We start from the raw sequence: 21,372 nt of genomic DNA on the forward strand, positions 1-21,372 counted from the left end.
GAATAGTCCACAGTAGTTAAAAATTTTTTTGAAATTACTTGTATTGTTCTTATATCTATCTTATGCCTAACAAAACACAGATATGGACTGTATTCATTCACAACCACCGTTAAATATCAATAGGTTAAAAAATGTATTGGTTTTTACAAAATTAAATGAAAAATCTTCACTAGGCCCGGGAACTAAGAATGGTTTAGTACAGGCTAAGACAGCAATTCCAAAATTTCCAATTTTGAAAAGGGTCAGAACTGTTACTTTCTACAGTTTTCTCATTCCTGTGTATAGATAACCCTCATCCTGAATAAAGTTGTGTGCGGGGTGAGCACAGAGAATAAGAAGTGTAGTATATCAGAAACCAATGAAATATTTATCAAAACACCAAGATGTAAATCTTGGCTCTGTGACTTTTTTAGATATGTGATTTTGGACAAGTGAATCTCACTGAGCTTATTTTTTTTCCTTTATCAGATAAGAATATCACATACAAAGTAGCACTGTTCTGAGCATTAAATGAAATAATAAATGTGAAAGGGATTTTGTACACTACAGGGCTCAAGAAGTTTGAGTTTGTTAAGAACATTCATTTTTCTATGAACAAAGCATAAATATTAAGGAATTTATAATATATATTAACATCCTAACCTAAGATCTACTGAAGGTAACGAACACTACGTTCTCTTCCTCTACCCACCCCCCACCCCCAAATATGACAAATGCAAACCTTTGGAGTCTACGAGTGTCATTTCAGGAGAGAAAAAGGAGCCCAAGTCTCGACTAGCAGACTAAGATTTGAGAAGAGAAAGGGCTCAGAGTGTCAGATGTGGGTGGCAACATCTGCTGGGTGTAACTCGCTGCTCGAAAATCACAGTACTGTCAGAATGCCACTTGACTGTTGTCATTTGAATAGTCACACTATCAAAACTGTCTCAGTACACTGAAAGAATTTCTGCCCAGTGAAGAACATGATAAGATTAATATGAACAATGGCTTTAGAAACAGATAATAGTTTCAAGCACTACATTCTTCACTTAGTGTGTGTTTTGTGCAAGTCATTTAACTTCTCTAAATCTCAATTTTACTCATCTGAGAAAGGGGGATTGTATCCTTAAAGAGTTGTTTTGAGGAATGAATAAGTAGACAGTGTATGTCAAGTGTTTTCCAAAGTACCTAATGCATAGGAACGATCACATAATGTGTTTTCTTTCAGGATTAGTAAAAACATCATTTGCAATGCATATTCTAAGATTATGGGTCATCCGCTTACATAAAAAAACAGAATCAATAATATTTACACATAAAATCAGTAACATTTATAGTTTATGGTAGAATTCTAAGATTCTGTAAGTGAAATATCTAATATTTTACTAATTACTAATTTACGTTTACTTTGTTTTAAACAAAACCTAATCCTTTTTAAAACAGAATTTTAAAAAATTAGAATAGGCAAAGAGCACTTCATAAACACAATGTATTTGGAAGATATAATTTCCTAAACAGACAACACTTTATCTCATGCAATTACGTGAAAAATTTTATGTTTAGCTATGAAACTTAGTTTAAACTTCTCTATAATTAGTTAGTGAATGTAGTTTACTCTTAAGTGGTACCAGTTTCCAGTATAAAACTCTTTTATTTTCTACAAAAGATTTGGTCTATAAAAATACAAAATAATAGTGTCAAGCTAAGAATAAGTACACTAAGAATAATAAAATGACACCACTTAAGAACACTTCTTAGCCATGACATACTTGCAGGAAGCATGGTACACCTTAGACTCTGATATTCACCACGGCTTAAGGCCTTGTGTTAAGTGATACGAAGTTTCTAAACTCTACACTCTGATGACTATGATTAAAGGAGAGAATAATCTCGATTTTATTTTCAAAAATATATTTGGGATAGAACATAAATTTAACTATCAAGAGCAAATAATTTATTTCAAAATGTAGATATTCACAATTAGCAAGTTTACATTCAAATTAAAAAAAAAAAAAAATTAACAAGGAAAGCCCAAACGAGGTCACTAACTCCAGCATACACTGTCTACAATACTTATTTCCCTGAAGGTTCGGCTTACTAAGTTTTTTCCACTGAAGAAGTGGAAAACACACCCACTGATTTATATGAAGTTCTCTAGCAGGAGAAACATGTTTCCTATGCTCCTTATAACATATGTGAAAATTCTTGCAAAAAGACACTAATAAAGTTTGCTGGTAGTATTAAACTAAAAGCAGGATGGAAAGTTACAGAGAGACAATGATGAAAATTACAAAAAGGAACCACTGATTAGGTACTTACACGGTGCCAGGGTTACTGAAGGAGGAGTAATACATACAAAAAAGATGTGACAGAGTAGATAAGACATTGATGTTCCCAGGATAAAGGAAAATAGACACAGATGAAGCAAAGAAAAAAAGAAAAGAAAGAGAAAAGAAAAAAGATGAGAAGAAAACAAAAAGGAAAAAATGAAATTTAAAACAATTAATTTACATGAAGATATTACACAAACATCATGCTTCAAAATAAACATGTAAACACAGACAAAAATGAACACATGTTAGTCAAAATTCTGTTACACTGTTAACAGAGAAAGATCCACTGTTTAAAAATATCTCTAGGTTTATATAAATTCTTTTTAGCAGGAATCCAAATTCCTATTATGTTCCTAACAAAAGGCAGAGAATAAAATAATTATTAGATGTCATATGTAGAAACAGAACATTTTAGAATCACTTAAAATCAGAGCAGAATAAGAGAAAGTCTTTCCACTCACATAATATATGAAGTATATATTAATAGCAAATATAACCTAACAAAAATTATCCCGAATGATTAAAATAAAAACTTAAAAAGCCAAAAAAAAAAAAAAAAGAAAGAAAGAAAAGGAAAAGAATCACTATATTTTATACCTGAAACTAACATAACACTATATGTTAACTAACTGGAACTAAAATAAAAACCTAAAAGCCAAAGAGTTATCCTGAATCGTGTATTATAAAGAAATAATATGCTAGCCTATTTGATGTTTTCTCTTATTTTTTAAAAATATGATTATAGGGGCACCTGGGTAGCTCAGTCAGTTAATCATCTGACTTCAGCTTAGGTCATGATCTCCCTGTTCGTGAAATTGAGCCCCGCATCAGGCTCTGTGCTGACAGCTCAGAGCCTGGAGCCTCCTTCAGATTCTCTGTCTCCCTCTCTCTCTGCCCCTTCCTTGCCCATGCTCTCTCTCCCTCTCTCTCTCTCTCTCTCTCTCAAATATATAAACATTAAAAAAATTTTTTAATAAAAATGTGATTATAATAGAAAATATAGGCAGCATACTGGATCACCCAATTTTCATAATCTCCTCTGTCATTACCACCACTCTTACTGACAAGCAAATCCCAGTAAGTTCAGAACAGATTTGTAGGAACCCATACTTTTGTATTATCAGTTACCTACTTATTGCTCAGAAAGGCATGTCTGATATGATCTAGTAAAGGCACTACATTAATAACATCTGAAGAAGAAAAACCTCAAAACATAATTCATTCACACAGCCTATTAACCATACAATCATTAAAAACAAGTATATTTCTATTCTATTATGAAGACTGAAGTATAAACTCTACACAGTTTTCGAAAACACTGTTGAATCAATCCTTCTGCCATGAAGTTTAGTCAGAGTAACTAGTAATTCATTTTGAACATAGTGACAAAAACTGCCTACCAGTTTTAATACCAACACTGGCAGTTAGCTGTATTTGCTACAGATATATCAAAGTCAGCTTCATAAACTCAACAGAGGGCTGAGTTTCACTGAATAGGGGTGGGATGCCAGAGGTAAGCTGATCTCAATATTTACAGATACTTACTCTTCTCTAGCCACAATGCAAAGCACTTTACTCTGCGTTACTATTTTAAATAGCAGGTAAGTAGTTTTTCAAAGTAACCTCCCCTGAACTGAATTTTAGACATATATTTAAACCTTTTAAAGTTTAGGGGAAAAGTTTTATATTAACATGAAGTTGGGAGAGAAACATTCTATGGTGTAGTGAGTTGCGGCAGGTATAGACTTGACTGGTTTCAACCTAAAGATGCCAATTTGTGTATGTCGAATAAATATTTTCACTTATTTCAGATAATGTGCCCAAGAGGAATGGCCCATCATATACTGCAACAGCTTTTGTGCCAATGTGACCATGAGAAGACCAGGCTTCTCACCCTGGCTAAGCTGCCCACCTCCCCTGTGCCCTGAACAATGTGCAATCTACAGAAGCCTCTTTCCTCCACAGTGGAATGGACTAACAATTTCCCATTCTTTCAGACTCCTTCTATAGGTATATGTTTAATATATTTGAAGGCACTCTGCAAACCATACAAACAGATTTGTTGCCGGGGTAGATCCCCTAACTGCTTGTTTAAAAAGAAAGTACTATCAAACCCAACTGTAGGTCAGGCATATCACTCATCCAGACTGTCCCAACCCATTTAAAAACAAACACCAGTTCGAAGTAACAAATAAGCCAGGGTCACAGTCAAATGATGCACAGGAAGGCACAGTAAACTGGCTTCAAAAACCCTAGGCTTGAATCTTAAATTACTTACAAGCTGCATGACATGAGAAAATTAAGTAACCTGTCAGGATTCAATTAAATTGAACTAAATCACGTAGTGAATTGAGAAACACCTAGAACAGTGCACAACAATCCCTAATACATTAACGAATTTACATATTTAACCTAAATGCTTAAATTTATTTCTCCAAGGCCCAGTTTTTGCCCTTTACAAAGCAAATTGTTTGTTACACTGGAATTTAGTAACTAGTCAAAATCCTTGTGTGTAAGAATTTAAGTAATAAATTAGGGTTTGAGGATGTTTCACTAGTATGCTGATACACTATATTCCTATGTGTATATTAGTTCCTATGGAACTAATTATTCAATTAGTGGGACCACAGCCACACTGGAACAAAGGTTCTAGTAATTTGATTGTTAATTCTCTTGAATGTGTCTAAGATAGTTAAATATTCCGTATTTCCCATTCTAATCTACAACGTAGATAAATTTCAGCACATGCTCAGAATAATCGTAACACGAAATTAATTTAAGTCCTTATCTAATGTGATTTTTATCTATTTTAAGGCTATTAATCCCCAGCCAGTTTACCATCAATACCAACAGACACAAAAGCATGGTTTTAAAGTATACCACCATGATGCCCAATGTCTACATCGACTACCTGTGACATTTAATAAGTCAGTAACTATCTCTCTTAACCAATTTCAAAGGTATGTATAAACTTTCTATTATGCAGTGGCACACAACAGTACACAGAAAAGTCTAAAACTGTCAGCAACGTTGTTTAAAAAATAAAAACGGTTCTTAGAGACTTTACCTGGGAAACACTGGTTTGTTATATGAATTTGGAAACCAACTCAGTTTTATATATGCTATTCACTGGTGGTACATCTGTTTATGATTTCTCTTGTATCTTTCTCTTTATCTTCTAATAGTCTCAACCCACACAAATTACATTCCCCAAGCATTATCTCTTGTAAACCACTACACAGCAAACCCCACATATATTTTATGACAAAAGTTAAACACGACTACTTTTTACCATAAAGCAATTCACTACAACATAGCGATGCAAACCAAACTTATTGAAAACACTAAATATGGTTCTTCTAAATGACAGCTATTTTGCAAAATGTAAGTCAATTTTGCAAAAATCAGACACATTCATGCTATTTACTCATATATAAATCACCATATTTCCTCTCCAGTAATGTGGATACTAACTTTGTCACTTGTGTTTTCTGTAAAGAGAAAAGCATTTAAAAATATTACTACCGTACCATTATATTTTGTATCTTCCAAGGCCAAGTTCTTCAAAATAACACATTGGAACTGTTAGAAGAAATTGATTGCAGTCCAACAAAATTGAAATTAATAAAGGATACATGAAAGACTTACCTCGTTAAAGCAGTGGCACATTATAATGCAAGGGCACATGGAAAGCGAAAAGGTAAATTACTTAAATTGCTTGATGCAAAATAGCTTTCCTTCTGCTGTGGAATATAAAGTCCCATTTTGCTCTAAGTAGAGTAAGTGGGGAAAGGAGTTAGGAAAATAGCAAGACCAGTAATTTGTATATGTAGAAGAAAGATTAAAAATTTCCTAAAGGGCCCTGTTCATTATTATCTATAAGAAGGAACAAGAATACTTACATAGTATTGTTAAGAAATATTCTAAAACTATCAGCATAATTATAGACCTCATACTTTACAATGAATAACTATTTCTCAGTAATAATGCATAATGAAGACATACTCTTTTTGTGTCTTATGTTTACTAATCCTATATAAATTTGGGTGAGATGCCTATCAAATTGGCATATGAGCCAGTTACTTTAAATCACTTAAGGACTAATAATCTTTCTGCTTTGAGGAAAAAGACAACTTACAAATTTAGCTTTATACCCTTCTGAACTCTTTAAATTTTTGGTTCCTGTAATGTATTATTTTTAAAATAAAAAGTAATTAATAAAAAAAGTAACAACTCTCAACTTTGAAAGGGTTTTTTGCATACCTTTTGTAATATTATAAAAACATGAAAAAATTACTAATCACATAATTACTAAATAGTCTGACAATGATTTCAGAAAAAACAGTTTGATTCCTGATGAAGGAAATGCACTCGTCAACGCACCTCTGCAAAATGACTCATCATTGACTAGTAAAGTGTCTGATCTATTTTTTTGATTTCTCTAATCTAAATGTAGTGAGAGAAACGGCACGGCAAATGTGTCGTAGAATTTCACAGACACCACAGGCACTCTGTTTTCAGGTGATCCAGTTTTCATTGTCCAACATCTGGTCATTTGAAATCGAGCTGTTTTAAAATATACCCAGTTTGCAAACACAAAGCTGTAACTTGCTTGCTAATGATGCCAAATATGTGATAACCCCTTTTCTCCTGAATCTTGCACAGACCTAGACACAGGCACAGGCTCGGCAATCACATGTCCATTGATTAAAAAGCCATCCCCGAGGCCCTACGACTACACTACTGTCTACAGTTTCATTTTGAAAATAATAAGCTATAAATCATTTTAAGTTTAATCATCCAAGCTGTAGTTATAAAACAAAACTTTAAGCTTCATATTCATAGTTCCATGTTTTAAATGAAGTACCCACTTCCATAACCTCAATTTACTTTTACCTCTACAAGTTTCCATTCAGAAGACTATCTTATAAAATTTCAAGATATGTTAGTAAGGAGAAAATGTTTGTTCAGACACTTCTTCCAGGGGACTTTTATATACTGAAACTGGAATTTCATCAACATAGCAAACTTCTGCCCTGAGTTTTCTATGGGGCCAACAATTTGACAGGCTGCATCTTTCTTTCCAGAATATCTACTCTGATTAAAATCTGCTGTCTGAAAAGAGACATACAAAAAAAAAAAAAAAAATACAACCCAACACTACGTACTATTTCTTTTCCTCAAATAAAAGAAGAAATAACTTGCTTTGAAGGACCCTAGTTTTACTCATATGTATGTCAAAACTTTAAAAAGCCACCCACAACCACAAAACCGTATGTTGGGACCAGTAGCTGTTCTTCCAGACCTCCTGCTCTTTCTCTCAGCAGCAGCCTTGGAGATCTGCCACCTTCCATTTCAAAGCCCCAAGGTTGCCATGGCAGCAGTGCTACAGACAGCACAGCCCCTTCATTACACGAATTAACATTCGGAAGGGATTACCTCAGAAAGGACCTATCCACGCAATTATTTTAATTATACTTCCCTGGGAACTGGCATTGGTAAAAACCATCATGCATGCAGATGATTTCCCTTTTAAAGCACGTTTTTGTCACAATAAATCTGATCAAAATGATTTTACACAAATGACTTTGGCTTCAAGTATGGTCAATGAATTCCAAAAAGACTAAAATGACCATCTAGAAATGGAGGCTGCTGAAAATGGACTTCAATCTTTTAAAAACTACCTCAAAAAGGGAAAAATCAGAAGGAATGGAATTTTTAAAACTTCCACTGACATTATGTATTTAGTTTAGTACCCACTTCTGTAAATCCATTCATTTTAGAAAAACCTTTACAATGAAAATATTCCCTACTTTGCTTCTGATGTTTGTGATGCATCCTTTGATGTTATTGTTCTACCATTACTGTTTGCTTTTACAGACTAAATTCTAGTCTAAGCTTATCTGAAAAGAATGTTGCTGGCTATCCGACCTAAGCTAATGCATCATACATAGACATGAGTCAAAACTAAATTTGTTTTCTGTCTTAAGACTACTTCCCAAGAAAAAAAGCTTTTCAAACTCCTCACTTCCTCTCTCCTTAGGGTGAGATACATAAGCTGACACAACTTTAACCAGTCTGTTTAAACTTTTGGTGACTAATAAAGGACGGAAAAATTGAGAAAGAAAGATTCAAGCTCTGCCTTGCATTATAAGTGCCAGCTGCTCCTTGTTATGCCAGGACTTGGAGAAAGAGTTACAGAGCATGTTACATGGTTCATAACATATCAAAATGCATATTTAGGTTTTGGTTAACCTATAATTGCCTTGCAGAAAGTGCTGTACATATATAATATAAAGCTACATGTTAATGAAGCAAATGAAACTTCATCTCCGTTCCTTCAAAGAACAGCTGATTGGGGGCGGGGGGATATAGATTATTTCCTGGAAACTGCCTGAAAGAAGAGTTTGGATAAGAGCAGAAAGCACCCTTGGCCACCTACCCATTTTGCTGTTTACTGTCACCCTGGGATCCTCTTCTCTGCCCCTCTGCTAGCTCCTGAGCAGTCTCGGAACACACGCTGGTGACTGTGGGCTGCCGTGGGACATTAACTGCAGGTTTACCAGCGCTCAGTGCAGACGAATGCTGGTCAGCACTAAGATTGGCATTAGCATGCAGTCCAGATGCAGCGAATGAGGGAGGAGTGACAGCAGCCACGGGTGGAGGGGAAGCGTGTGATGAAGTGGTCGCATGGGGTGGGGTGAAGGCAGACGATGGTGACGGGATGGATGTGACTTTTGGTGAAGACACAGAACCAAAGGGTCGTGGTGCCTTATTGTAGGCCGTGTTGGTTGTGGAAGTGACTTTGGACACAGCAGGAGATGGAATGGGCACAGGTTTAACTACTTCTTTAGGTTCTCCCTATGTGAAATAAAAATAAACACACACAAAAACACACCATATACATGCAAGATAGATTCACTGAAAAGAACACACAGCTGGTTTTTAAAAAGACAAACACAATCGTGTTAGCAGCCCAAACTTTACATGTTTCTAGATAAAAACAATGAGCATAACATGCATGCCAACTGGTCCCAACATGCATAACATGATGCACACAATGAGTATATTTTTTATAAAAATGAAATAAGTTTCAAAATATTTAGGAACTCAGAGCAGGACACTATCAAAAAGACTAAACACGTCATCATACGTGTCAATATACACTTTAAATTTTCCAAAAGGAAAAAATTTAAATACCCTACAATAAACAAAATATTGCCAAAGGAAACATTTATTTTAAAATATCCAGAGTCTTAATTATAATTTCATCTTTTAAAAATGTTCACTCTCCAGAGTATAGATTTTTGACTCATGAGGAAACTGCAGCACATTTTTAAGTGTTCAATTTTTTAAGTATGCTAAAATGGAAGAACAAAGACCATTTTCATCTAACTCAGAAATGTGCACATTCTGATGAATCATTGTGAATGAATATATTACTTAAAAGAAAAATGTCAACAATCCACCTGTTTCTCTCTCTGGAATGTTTTGAGATATTATTTGGAGATAGAATAAAATTCTTTCCCTTTTCCAAAATAAATAGTTAATAGTTACATGAGGAAAAAAATGATCTTAGATGTTTCTTCATTGCCGTTTCTCAAAGAAAAATTAACTACTAAGAAAGGTCAATTCCTCCCAAAATGTTAATTTGTATTTGCAAATCCCTATTCCAAAGAAAGTGTAAAGTTAAAAAAAAAAAAAAAAACAAGTTAAGTTTCTATGACATTCATAAATAAATACCTACTCATCCTACCATCCCAAAAGAAAAAACAATCAATTTTTTAAAAAACTTACAATGTGGCTCTATTATATTTAAAAAAAATAAGTAATAATCTAAATTAATCTTTTAGAAATAATAAAGCTAATTGAGGGGGGAAAGTAACTTAATGTCTCAGCACATCAATATAAAGAATTCAATAAAAAGGACAAGTGAAATAAAGGGGAAAACCCCCCAAAAGTATAAACCAGCTGTATGCGAATAATGGTTTGGGACATTTTGAGGATATATATGAGAGAAAAAAGGTACTTGCCAATAACCTAATCCAAAATACTCTAAAAATGCAATTAAAAATCTATTAATATTACTAATAAAATGTTATTAAAGACTTGTGATACTGATTTTCAGTATACATTTACTTTCTTTAAATTATGTGACTTAAGATAGGCAAATTAAAAGTGAACGTGGATGTAAGAAATGTGAACATAAGTTACTGATAATATATGGCCCTGGAAATCATGCTTTAATAATATAGGTACAATTACAGACTCTAATTATGTGTTGATTTCCATCCCTCCGCCCCCAAATCTTTAAAGGAAAAGAACTGTGAGGAAAATTATACTGAAACTATAAATTGTCACTATGGCCTGAGACAGGAAATGGAAATAACAGTGATCCAGGAAGGACTATCAAGTGGTACCTAGCGATATTAGATGAGAAACATACCTTTTGAACGGGGACTGGCTCAGGCTTGGGTGTAGCAGAGGCCCTGAAGAGAAAAAAAAAGAAAGAAAAAGGGAAAAAAAAAACCACATAAATTTTTGCAAACATCTAGTTAATGGAATTTTTATTAGTATATACCTTAACATACCATCAGAATTTATAGCTTCATAATTCATAATCTTGACTATTCATAATCTACTAATTAATTAACTCATGTAACTCAAAATGCTGCAAGTACCAACATCCTTAAACACTAAGCATTCGTTAGTTCTCTACTTACTCAAATGAGGAAAGACAAACACCAATCATGTTTCCTAATGCATCCGTGTTTAAGCTTTCAAGTAAGGTTATTCCCCACCCAAAAGGGAAAAGTATAATAAACATGACTTTCTCATCCCTGGGAAGTTGAAATACCTTATCTGAACCTCTGTCTCCAATAGTACCTGCCTTTTCTCCTACCTAACATCCATGAATACGTCCACAGGATATCGGGTCTCTACGAAGATACTGAATAAATTCTGGTTGAACTCGGTCACCAAATGAGTATTTATTTTGTATTTATATTCTTACGTGTTTATGCAAGTTAATATTTGATACACTAAAACTAAACTGTAAGTTCTTCCATTAGGCTATAATTTCAGTGAAGAAATGACCATCCCCCATTTGTGTGTCTATATCAGCACTGTGCCTGGCATGTAACAGGTCATCAGTAATGAGTGTGAAAAGGAGAGAACAAGGAAAGAAGAACAAAAATCCATGCATAGAACCTACTTCAAAATTCAAATGAACTATTTTCGATATATGCTTTTTTGTATTATTATTGTCATTTTGATTAGCACGGACTAACAGTAACAATAATTGACTTAGAACAATTATCTCATATAATCATGACAAATTAACCAAAGTAGCAACTATCATTATCCCCATTTTTCAGATGAGGTATTTCAAAGTTTACAGTAAGTAAATTATATAGGATAGAACTTATATATACTTATTATATATTGCAATATACAAGTTGTAGTCAAGGATAACTAAATGATCGGGAAAGCTAATAACTTAAAGGCTATTTACCCAGTCTTTTTTTTTTTTTAACGTTTATTTATTTTTGAGACAGAGAGAGACAGAGCATGAATGGGGGAGGGTCAGAGAGAGAGGGAGACACAGAATCTGAAACAGGCTCCAGGCTCTGAGCAGTCAGCACAGAGCCTGACCCAGGGCTTGAACTCACAGACCGTGAGACCATGACCTGAGCCAAAGTCGGACGCTTAACCGACTGAGCCTCCCAGGCGCCCCATTTACCCAGTCTTAAAGTACATATTATGTTTAATAATGCCAGAAGCAATGTGACTCTTCTTATAATACAAGACTATAGATAAGATATCAAGTACAAAATTCAAGAAATGTAACCATAGTAAGTAAATAAGTGACAACAATTTTAAGCTACAAACCATGAGGCTGTTTTACTTACAGAGGTAACAGGTAACTGATAAAAGAAGCTAGCACAGGATATTTGATCTCTATGACTATAACCTAATAATGAACTCCAATCAACATTTTTTAGCAGAAACTGAATTTTCCAAGAACAACTAATTTGATTAGTTAGGGCAAGCACTGACTGAAAAATTGGCTAACCTAATGAGGCTACAATGGATGCTAACACTCGATTACTACAATATAGAATTATACTCTGTGAAGTTGCATAACTTTCCATGTGTACTCTCAAATAGATTCTCAAATTTCTTTTAGCTTATAGGGCTGTTATAATAAGCAAAGGAAACAAGTTCAAGTACAGAACAGTGGAATCTTCCTTTCATTGAAATTTCACAATAAGATGTAATCACAAAGGATCTACTTATTAAAACCACCCAAGATATTATTGGAAGCTTGCCATAATTGGATGGTTTCCTTTTTCATCTGGACACTTAAAGGTGCATGAAACTATTAGCAATCTAATAACAATTTATAGAAAAGAACATGATGTTTAACAGTCACCAAGTTTCCAAACAGAATAAAATACATATACCCTATGTCTATGAAAACAAACCTCTCAGTCTTTTCTAGGTGTTACTTCTTAACCAATGTTAGCAATAACAACAAGAATCTCAGAATGGCTAGTTTTCATTAATTTTGGAGTCCAACCTCTTTTTTGTTGAGAAAGCACAGAATAATAATGAGTCCTAAAATACTTAGTGGACTGAAGGTTCTAAAAAAATACTGCTTGAAATCTTGTATTCACAATAGAGCTTAAAATCTGAAACTTGAATGTCTGCCCTGCTTGCTTTCTGATAAAGTCTCACAAGTGCAATGACCCAAACTAAGACAAGCAGTCAGAAAAAAAATGGACAACACACCCTCAAAATTCTGAAATTGAGTCCATTACACATTAAAAGCACAAATATAATTTTGTAAATAAAAAACAGACTTACTCATAATGAAATGTCAAATAGTTGATACTAGATCCAATAGAAATTAGCTTCATGGGTTTTTATATATATAAATAACCTCAAATGAATCATAAAATCATCGAAACTGTATATTTCCTTAAAGTTACTCAATCACATGACAAATTTTATATAATTTTATATATTTTTAATTTATATATAAATGTTTAAGTATATTTATTTAATGTATTTAAGTGTAATTACATATTCATGACACTAAAACTGTTGTGGTGTGAGAAATTAGAATACACGACAAATGAAATCTGCAAAATTAATGAACAGCATTAGTACTACTTTAAAAAATCAAACTTTACAAATTATTACAAAATAAAAAAATAAACATATACCATCTTTTGCTCTCAGATGTGCTGAGATTTTTTTTTAAATGTTAATACATCATGTTTGTGAGAATACATGTTGCTGGGAGAACTATACACTATTAAAGCTCTCTTGAAAAATAATTCGGTGTTTATTTATAAAAAGCCTTGAAGACCACTCATGCCCTTTGAAACAATAATAGTCAATTTCTGGGAATCTATCATAAGGAAATAATCTGAAGTATGTAAAAGATTTTATGTATAAAGATATTAATTCCCTACAGCTTAACTTATAATAATGAAAAATTGGAAACAACTGATTAAATAACAACGAGGAAATGGTTAACTGCAATATAACCATATGATGAAACATGCAATGATTAAAATCATTCTTTGAAAGAATCCTGAATTGCATGATAACATGCTAATTTCATGATGTTAAGTGATAAAAGGAAGATATAAAAGAACATATCCAGAATGGTCAGTGCATGGAAAAAAGTAGATGGAAACAGACTTAACATTTTAGTAGCGGCTCTATTTGTTTTTTTCTCTCGTGTGTGTTTTGTATGTACATTCTATGACAAGTAAGACTATTTCTCAAAGTATGTTTCACAGAAAGGTACTTTTCAAAACACAGAACAAGAAAGAGTTTCTGTTACTAAAGATATCTGGAAAACTTAAAGTTACATAATTGTGTTAGCCACAGAACTTCTCAGAGCCTTTAAAAAATTTGAGAGAGAGGGTATGAGTTGGGGACAGGCAGAGAAAGAGAGAGACAGAGAGAGAGAGAGAGAGAGAGAGAGAGAGAGAGAGAGAGAGAGAGAATCTGAAGCAGGCTCCAGGCTCTGAGCTGTCAGCACAGAGCCTGATGCGGGGCTCAAACTCACAGACCGTGAGATTCACGACCTGAGCTGAAGTCAGACACTTAACCGACTGAGCCACCCAGGCGCCCCTTCAGAGCATTTAAATACCTTAAAAAGAAAACATTGCAGATTGTTGTTCATCTATCCCTTTGAACCATGGCATACTAATCTATTTAGAATACTCATTTATTTAGGAAAACTTTCTCAAGACTGGAGTTAGTGGAAAAACCCTCTAGGAAATGCTGTTTTAAAGAAACAGTAAAGAAAGTAAATCTCTGTAAGTCTGAAATGTTTAAGTCTCCTAGAAGCAGCTAAAATGAAGAAAAAGAAACATTATAATCCATACAATCCCCAAAATCTCTTGTCATACAGAGTATCTTCTTTATCTTCAACTTTATTAATAAGACACCCAGAGATTATGAGCATAATTTAAATCAGTGTTTAAGGGAGGAAAATCCCATTTCCTTCACCAAGCTGAAATATGTATTTCCTATATTCCCTGAGAAACTCCTCATATATGATAAGTAAAACTATTTCTCAAAACTAAGATTTTTAGTTATCTATCTTAAAAATAAAATACACGTTAGACTGAGCATCTGCTGTTTTACTTTAGAAATGTCACACATTACTTAAAAAGTCAATCATTTTAAACAGACTTTTAAATAAAATACATAAGCAGTTTTTAAAACTGAGGTATAATTATTAAAAATCATTCCTACATTTTTTCTCTTCAAATCCTAGGAAATATGCAGTGAGATGATATATCTCCCTTTCGACCACAGTGATCATCACAAGTGCCTTCGGTGGAGTGTGTGCTTCAATCCAGCAGAGATTCTGGCAATGGCTCAGTGCCATGGGCTCAACAATAGGCTTATTGTTCTCTCTTCTGTTAGTGCAAAGCCACTGTACAGGAGTAAGCCATGATGGTGAGACTAGTGCCTTGGCCCAGTACTATCCCTCAGCTCAAGGAATTCAGAGAACAAAGCCATCAGTGTGGCTATAACAATCTATTTTGAAAGTTGACTGATTTTTTAAGAGCAGTATCCAAAATAAAAAATCTCTAATGCACTGCAAACAGTTTGAGAACTTCTGGCCAAACAGTTGAAAGGAATTCTATGACACAATGAATTTTGTTAGAAACTAGAATTGTGTGATGCCCTGGTTACAATAATGTATAGGAAAAATAAAGCCATAAATAAGCAATAGCTCTATCAAGGATTAGATTCAAAGGTGTGGAAACTGGGTGCGGCTCTGATAAATCCAAAACAAACAACTGCCACTTGATAATTACTTCCATCAAATAAAACTGCATGTTATGTACACCCAATGAATAGTGTTATATTTAAGTTATATTTTTAATGATTTAATGCATTGTTCTAATATTGCTTTACAAAATAATGTGCTTTGAGTTAATGAAGTCGCCAATGAATGTTCACACTGCTATTTAAGAATGAGGAATTAAGCAACAGAACTAAACTGATAACGATTATTCACATTACTCATTACGTCTTGGTGACTCCTTCAACCATATCTAATATACTTAACTCATAAACAATCATACCGAAAACAGGAGGATTTTTAGTTCCTCTTCTGTGAGATGAGCTCTATCTAAGTTTCCCACAGCATGGCCATCTTTGGGCTCACTGACCTCAAGACCCATAAACACTAGGGTACATCATTAATCACTTTAATTGCAAAGTTGTCAATTTGCAATAACAAAGCAACTCCAGAGGGGAAAAAGTGAGCACTCAAGTGTGCAGAGAGATGTCTCCTTAAACAATTTCCCCATATTTTATTGTGTACTTCCAGTCTATTCTATTGCAAACTCAAACCTTAAACATTTAAATCACTTATGGCAATGTATCAGTGCTTTTCTCTAAAGGATGTGGGAATAATAGAGATTAAATTTTCTATAAATAAAAGTACAAAAAAGTTAGGTATCAGTATACCATAATACCTTTTAGCTTATATAAAAGATTGTGCTCACATGCACTCATATACAGTCTCACTTCCAATTTCTCTCTCACCCTGCATCTTCTCTATCTTACCATGGGAACTAACAGAGTACATGTCTTCCCCTAGCAAGGAAGAAAGAACCCAAAGCTGGACGGATTCTAAACAGTGAGAGGCAGAAGGTAGGAAGACAGAGGTAAGGGAATTGCTTTAGAGCCCCTCTGCTTGGGTTTGGCTTGAAACTGGGTATGGCTCTGATAAATCCAGAACAAGCAATTGCCACTTGATAATTACTTCCATATGGAAGGATGAGGTTTTTGTTGTAAAATCCTTCTGAGATGGTCATAGATGGGGTTTGAGAAGAAATTTTCATCAACCAATTCTAAACCAAGCCAGAGAAAGACAGAGTGAGGGAGCAAGGTAGTAAAGGACACATGGTTACACTATTTGGGAGCAGGGCGGGGCTGCGGTCTGGAAGACACAATAAAGGAGAGAGCACTAGGCTAAATTTAAAATGATAAAGTATTTCCCACTATACAAATAATGACAGCATCAGCAAGCATTACATTACGTTAACATTTATTGGGACCTTACTAGGAGCTCAATACTGAATTAAAGGCCTTACATACAGTACATTAAGTTTCAGAAATAAAGTCCAGAAGTGTTAAATAATTTAGACTGCTAATGCCAAGATTAATGCCAATGTCCACATTTCCCTTCCTCTATTATATCCATCTCACCCAGAAGGAGCCAACGAATTAACAAATATTTCTTCTCACAGTATGCTGTGAGTATGCATCACAGTATGCATTCATTGGCGACTTCGTTTATTTTTTATGGTTGAAGTTCACAAATTCAATGTTATTAAGATCTTCATAAATGCAAACTGAATACTGATCAATTTGAATAACTAGTTTTGGTGACAGTTTTGTATGTCACTTGATTGACATCTTGCACTTGAGACCATACTTTCATCTGTCCAGTCATCAATATTTATGAAGCTATAGGCACTGTTCCAGTTGTTGGGAATATAGTGATAAACAAGTCAAAGAAGGTCCCTGCCTGGAATCTACATTCTAATGAAGGAGGCAGATAGCAAGATAGTTTCATATAGTGAAAAATGCAAAATTTCACATTATTCTACTTGATTCTAGATGGAAGAAATTTATTTTTTTACTCAACATTTATTTCCACAAGAACATTTTTAACAGGGAAAGTTTTGTCTGTCCATTGTACCTCATTTCCACACTCAAAGTAACCTCAGAATCATTTTTTAAAAACTGCATTTTTCTAACTAGTATTTATAAAATAAATTCTACCAAAAAGACTGTTAAAGACTGTGTAACATTTTAGATGTGTTTTGAGTTTATGTATTTATTTTTTAATGAGAAATTTTTATTTTAATATTTGTTTTTTGAGAGAGAGAAAGAGTGCAAGCAGGGGAAGGGGAGAGAGAGAGAGAGACAGACACAGAGACACAGAATCTGAAGCAGTCTCCAGGCTCTGAGCTATCAGCACAGAGCCTGACATGGAGCTCAAACTCACAAACTATGAGATCATGTCCTGGGCAGAAGTCGGATGCTTAACCGTCTGAGCCACCCAGGTGCCCTGACGCATTCGAGTTTAAATAAAAGGAATTTTCAAAGTTCGGGATAGTATGTTCTTATTATAGGTAAAATTCTTTTATAGTGTAAATACTATTTCAACAGAAGTTTAAAAATTTTTTTTAATGTTTTTATTTACTTTTTTAAGACAGAGAGAGAGCATGAGTGGGGATGGGGCAGAGAGAGAGGGAGAAACAGAATCTGAGGCAGGCTCCAGGCTCTGAGCTGTCAGCACAGAGCCCGACGCAGGGCTTGAACTCACAAACTGTGAGATCGTGACCTGAGCCGAAGTCAGACGCTCAACCGACTGAGCCACCCAGGCGCCCCTATTTCAACAGAAGTTTTAAATAAAGAATCTATTTTATATTGCCCATTAAGAAATGGCTAACTTTACTGTAAAGTGCTAGATGGTTGATACTAAATTTAACTACATAGCTCTGTTATCAGAGCAAGAAGGATGATGCAAATATAACTGAATGAACGTGCCTGTGTGCCAATAAAATTTTATTCATATAAACAGGCATGGGCAAGGGGCTAAACTTGGCCAACCTCTGGTTTAGATCACTTCAATGGTTTTGATTATAACAAACTTTCTAGGAAATAATCCTACATGACCACAGCTCTTTTGGACTCTGAGCCTCACAATCATGCTGCCTTAAAAAAAATAATCCTAATCACAATTTGTTCAGACACTGACAGGTATAAGAAATGAGTTTAGCTTCTCATTAGTCTTTCTGTGGTTGCTACTTGTCAATTCCTTGTAACCCCTCTACCTCAAACTTTCATATTACTTGTAATCGAATGACCCATCTAAACTTCCAAATCACCCGGTTCAAATACAATTCACACCGCATGGCTGGCACTGATACTGAAGCTTGGTGAAGGGACAGGGTTAATGCTGTTTGATTAAAGATGACATTTTAAGCACTATTTTCAACTCCACTACTCAGCACCCTCAATTCATTTGCGAATACATGATAAAGGCTACTAAAAACCTATCTCAGGACACCTGTCTGACTCAGTCAGTACAACATACAACTCTTGATTTCAGTGTTGTGAGTTCAAGCCCCACATTGGCATAGAGCCTACTTTAATTTTTTTTTTTTTTTTAACGTTTATTCATCTTTGAGAGACAGAGAGAGACAGAGCATGAGCAGGGAAGGGGCAGAGAGAGGGAGACACAGAATCTGAAGCAGGCTCCAGGCTCTGAGCTGTCAGCACAGAGCATGACGCGGGGCTCTAACTCACGAACTGCCAGATCATGATCTGAGCCAAACAGGCGCCCCAACATGGAGCCTACTTTAAAAAACAAAACAAGGGCGCCCAAGTGGCTCAGTCAGTTAAGCATCTTACCTTGGTTTTCAGGTCATGATCTCACCGTTGGTGAGTTCAAGCCCGCACTGGGCTCTGTGCTGACAACTGAGCCTGGAGCCTGCTTCAGACTCTACATCTCCCTCTCTCTCTTCCCCTCCCTGCTTGCACTCTTGTCTTCTCTCTTTTCTCTCAAAAATAAACATTAAAAAAATTTTTTTAATAAAAAAATTTAAAAAAACCTCTCTCATCTTCTTCTACATATTCTACTAAATGAAACTATTAGTAATACAATTTTTAAAAAATTCTAAAACAGCAAGGAAAAAGGATACACCATACATTCTGTAAGAGAAGCTGAAAAGTCAATTTCTTTCTTTCCCACTCTTGTCCACAAAACTCTATACTTTCCTTCTGATATCAGGCATGGATGGTAATACTTTCCGGACTGATGTAAACAACCAATTGATAACAGAGTTGCATTCTCTGAAAACCTAAAATGTTTATATCTTTCTTTCGGCATAATGTTAATCACTTGTATTTAAAATATCTTCTCCTCCAGCTCCAATCAGGAGGAAAAAATGTATTTTTATCAACACAGTACTTCACTGCTAATATAAAAATAATAGGATTTGCAAAGTAAATAATCTGCCTTTGAAAATTTAGGAGTTCCATTTATACACCCACATTTTTCTGGCTCTTTCAATACTACTATTAAAATATCTTTGAATAACAAATGCAGTTAACATTTGTATTAGGAAAATAGGCATCAGTAACAAAATATATGCATAACTGGATTTTCAAAGACTTCTCAAAATGCATAGAAAACTAACTGCTTCACGAAAACCCTGGTAAGTATCAGATACTAGAGAATAGAATAAAAGTAGTATAAAAGCAGGCACAATTCATAAACCTAATGTTTACTTACTTTCTTCTTCCGTTTAGAAAAGCTTAGAGCCCTAAAAAGACAGACAGAGCCTGCTTTTCACATTCAGTCTTTCTCTCATCAAGCTCTTCATTGATAGAGGAATTCTCTTAGAAACAGAGAAATAGCTAAATGAAGGTTGCAAGTCTACCAAAAAATAAACTAGCTACTCTACAGTTTCTTTGTTCCTTCTGCTGAGGAACTGTTTTGAGGATAAAATGAGGTCATGACTATAACACACCTCTGTGATTCACACAAACTCAGCAGTGACACGTAGTACTTTTCTACTCCTTATATAGAAGATTTGATCCTACAGCTCTAGAAATTATTGTTTCTTATTACATACTGTTATACTCAAACCAAATTATCTACCAGGATAAGCTTCAAGAGAAAACAACAACAAACTAGATGGATGAAAAAGTATCACTTGTTGAGTACCAACAAATGCCAACAATTTCATTTGGCCTATTGAATTATCTCACCTACTCTTCCTGAGAGACTAATATTGTTCTCACTTTAAATATAGGAAACAGAAGCTCAAAGGAGTTAAATAATTTGGCCACAATTTAAATTTCAAAATGGCAGAACCAAGATTTGAACCCAAGTTCTCTATATGTTTTAAAAGCAATTCCAACCCTCTGCCTTTTAAGAATATTATGGAGCCTTCAAACAATTCTTCCATATTTTTCCAGAGAAGAGAAGTATTTTTCCCCATAGCAAAATAAATTTTCTAATAACCTCATTTTCCAGCAGGATGGAGCTGGAGGCTCCTTAATGAACATTATCTATGGTGCTAAACTGGGTGTTCTGCTCAAAATTGCAACCAGCTTCTGAAGTTAGTGGCCATGTAGATCCCGATATACCACATCACAAGATCTTCCTGTGGGTATGTCAAGAACCGCGTGTTTCTATCTCCTCTTCTTCACCCATCTTAAGAAAATAAAGGAACAGGCATCATGGTCCCCATTACAACTATCAATGGTGATATGCTACCAATAATGAATCAGACTACAGATCTGATGTATGCCTTTGATATACAGTGGTTATAGTGAGCATGTAAGATTACAAAAATAACCATGATGGTTCAATTAGGTTTTGGCTATATATCATATATACCTAGTTACTGAATATATATCTACATACATAAATATACCTACAAATATAACTAGTCACTGAATAATACATTTTTGATAGTGTTCAATTCTT

At 34.5% G+C, this 21,372-nt stretch overlaps 1 protein-coding gene across 16 annotated transcripts in view; it reads right to left on the reverse strand.

Moving 5' to 3' along the window:
* Positions 1–21,372, reverse strand: part of PDLIM5 (PDZ and LIM domain 5) — a 221,993-nt gene that overhangs the window by 89,314 nt on the left and 111,307 nt on the right. For 6 of the 16 annotated variants that reach the window (XM_058721893.1, XM_058721888.1, XM_058721892.1 and 3 more), the window contains exons 4-5: positions 10,759–10,801; positions 8,755–8,846 (exon numbers count right to left, since the gene is read on the reverse strand). In XM_058721893.1, the coding sequence (XP_058577876.1) occupies positions 8,755–8,846; positions 10,759–10,801 (135 nt within the window). Of the gene's footprint in view, positions 1–2,298; positions 2,314–5,786; positions 5,804–8,754; positions 9,174–10,758; positions 10,802–21,372 lie in introns of all 16 variants that reach the window. The other 10 variants (XM_058721881.1, XM_058721879.1, XM_058721889.1 and 7 more) reach the window with 4 other exon arrangements.

The sequence above is a fragment of the Neofelis nebulosa genome, chromosome 3 (assembly GCF_028018385.1).
Source record: "Neofelis nebulosa isolate mNeoNeb1 chromosome 3, mNeoNeb1.pri, whole genome shotgun sequence".
In the NCBI taxonomy this organism is placed as follows: Eukaryota; Metazoa; Chordata; class Mammalia; order Carnivora; family Felidae; genus Neofelis; species Neofelis nebulosa.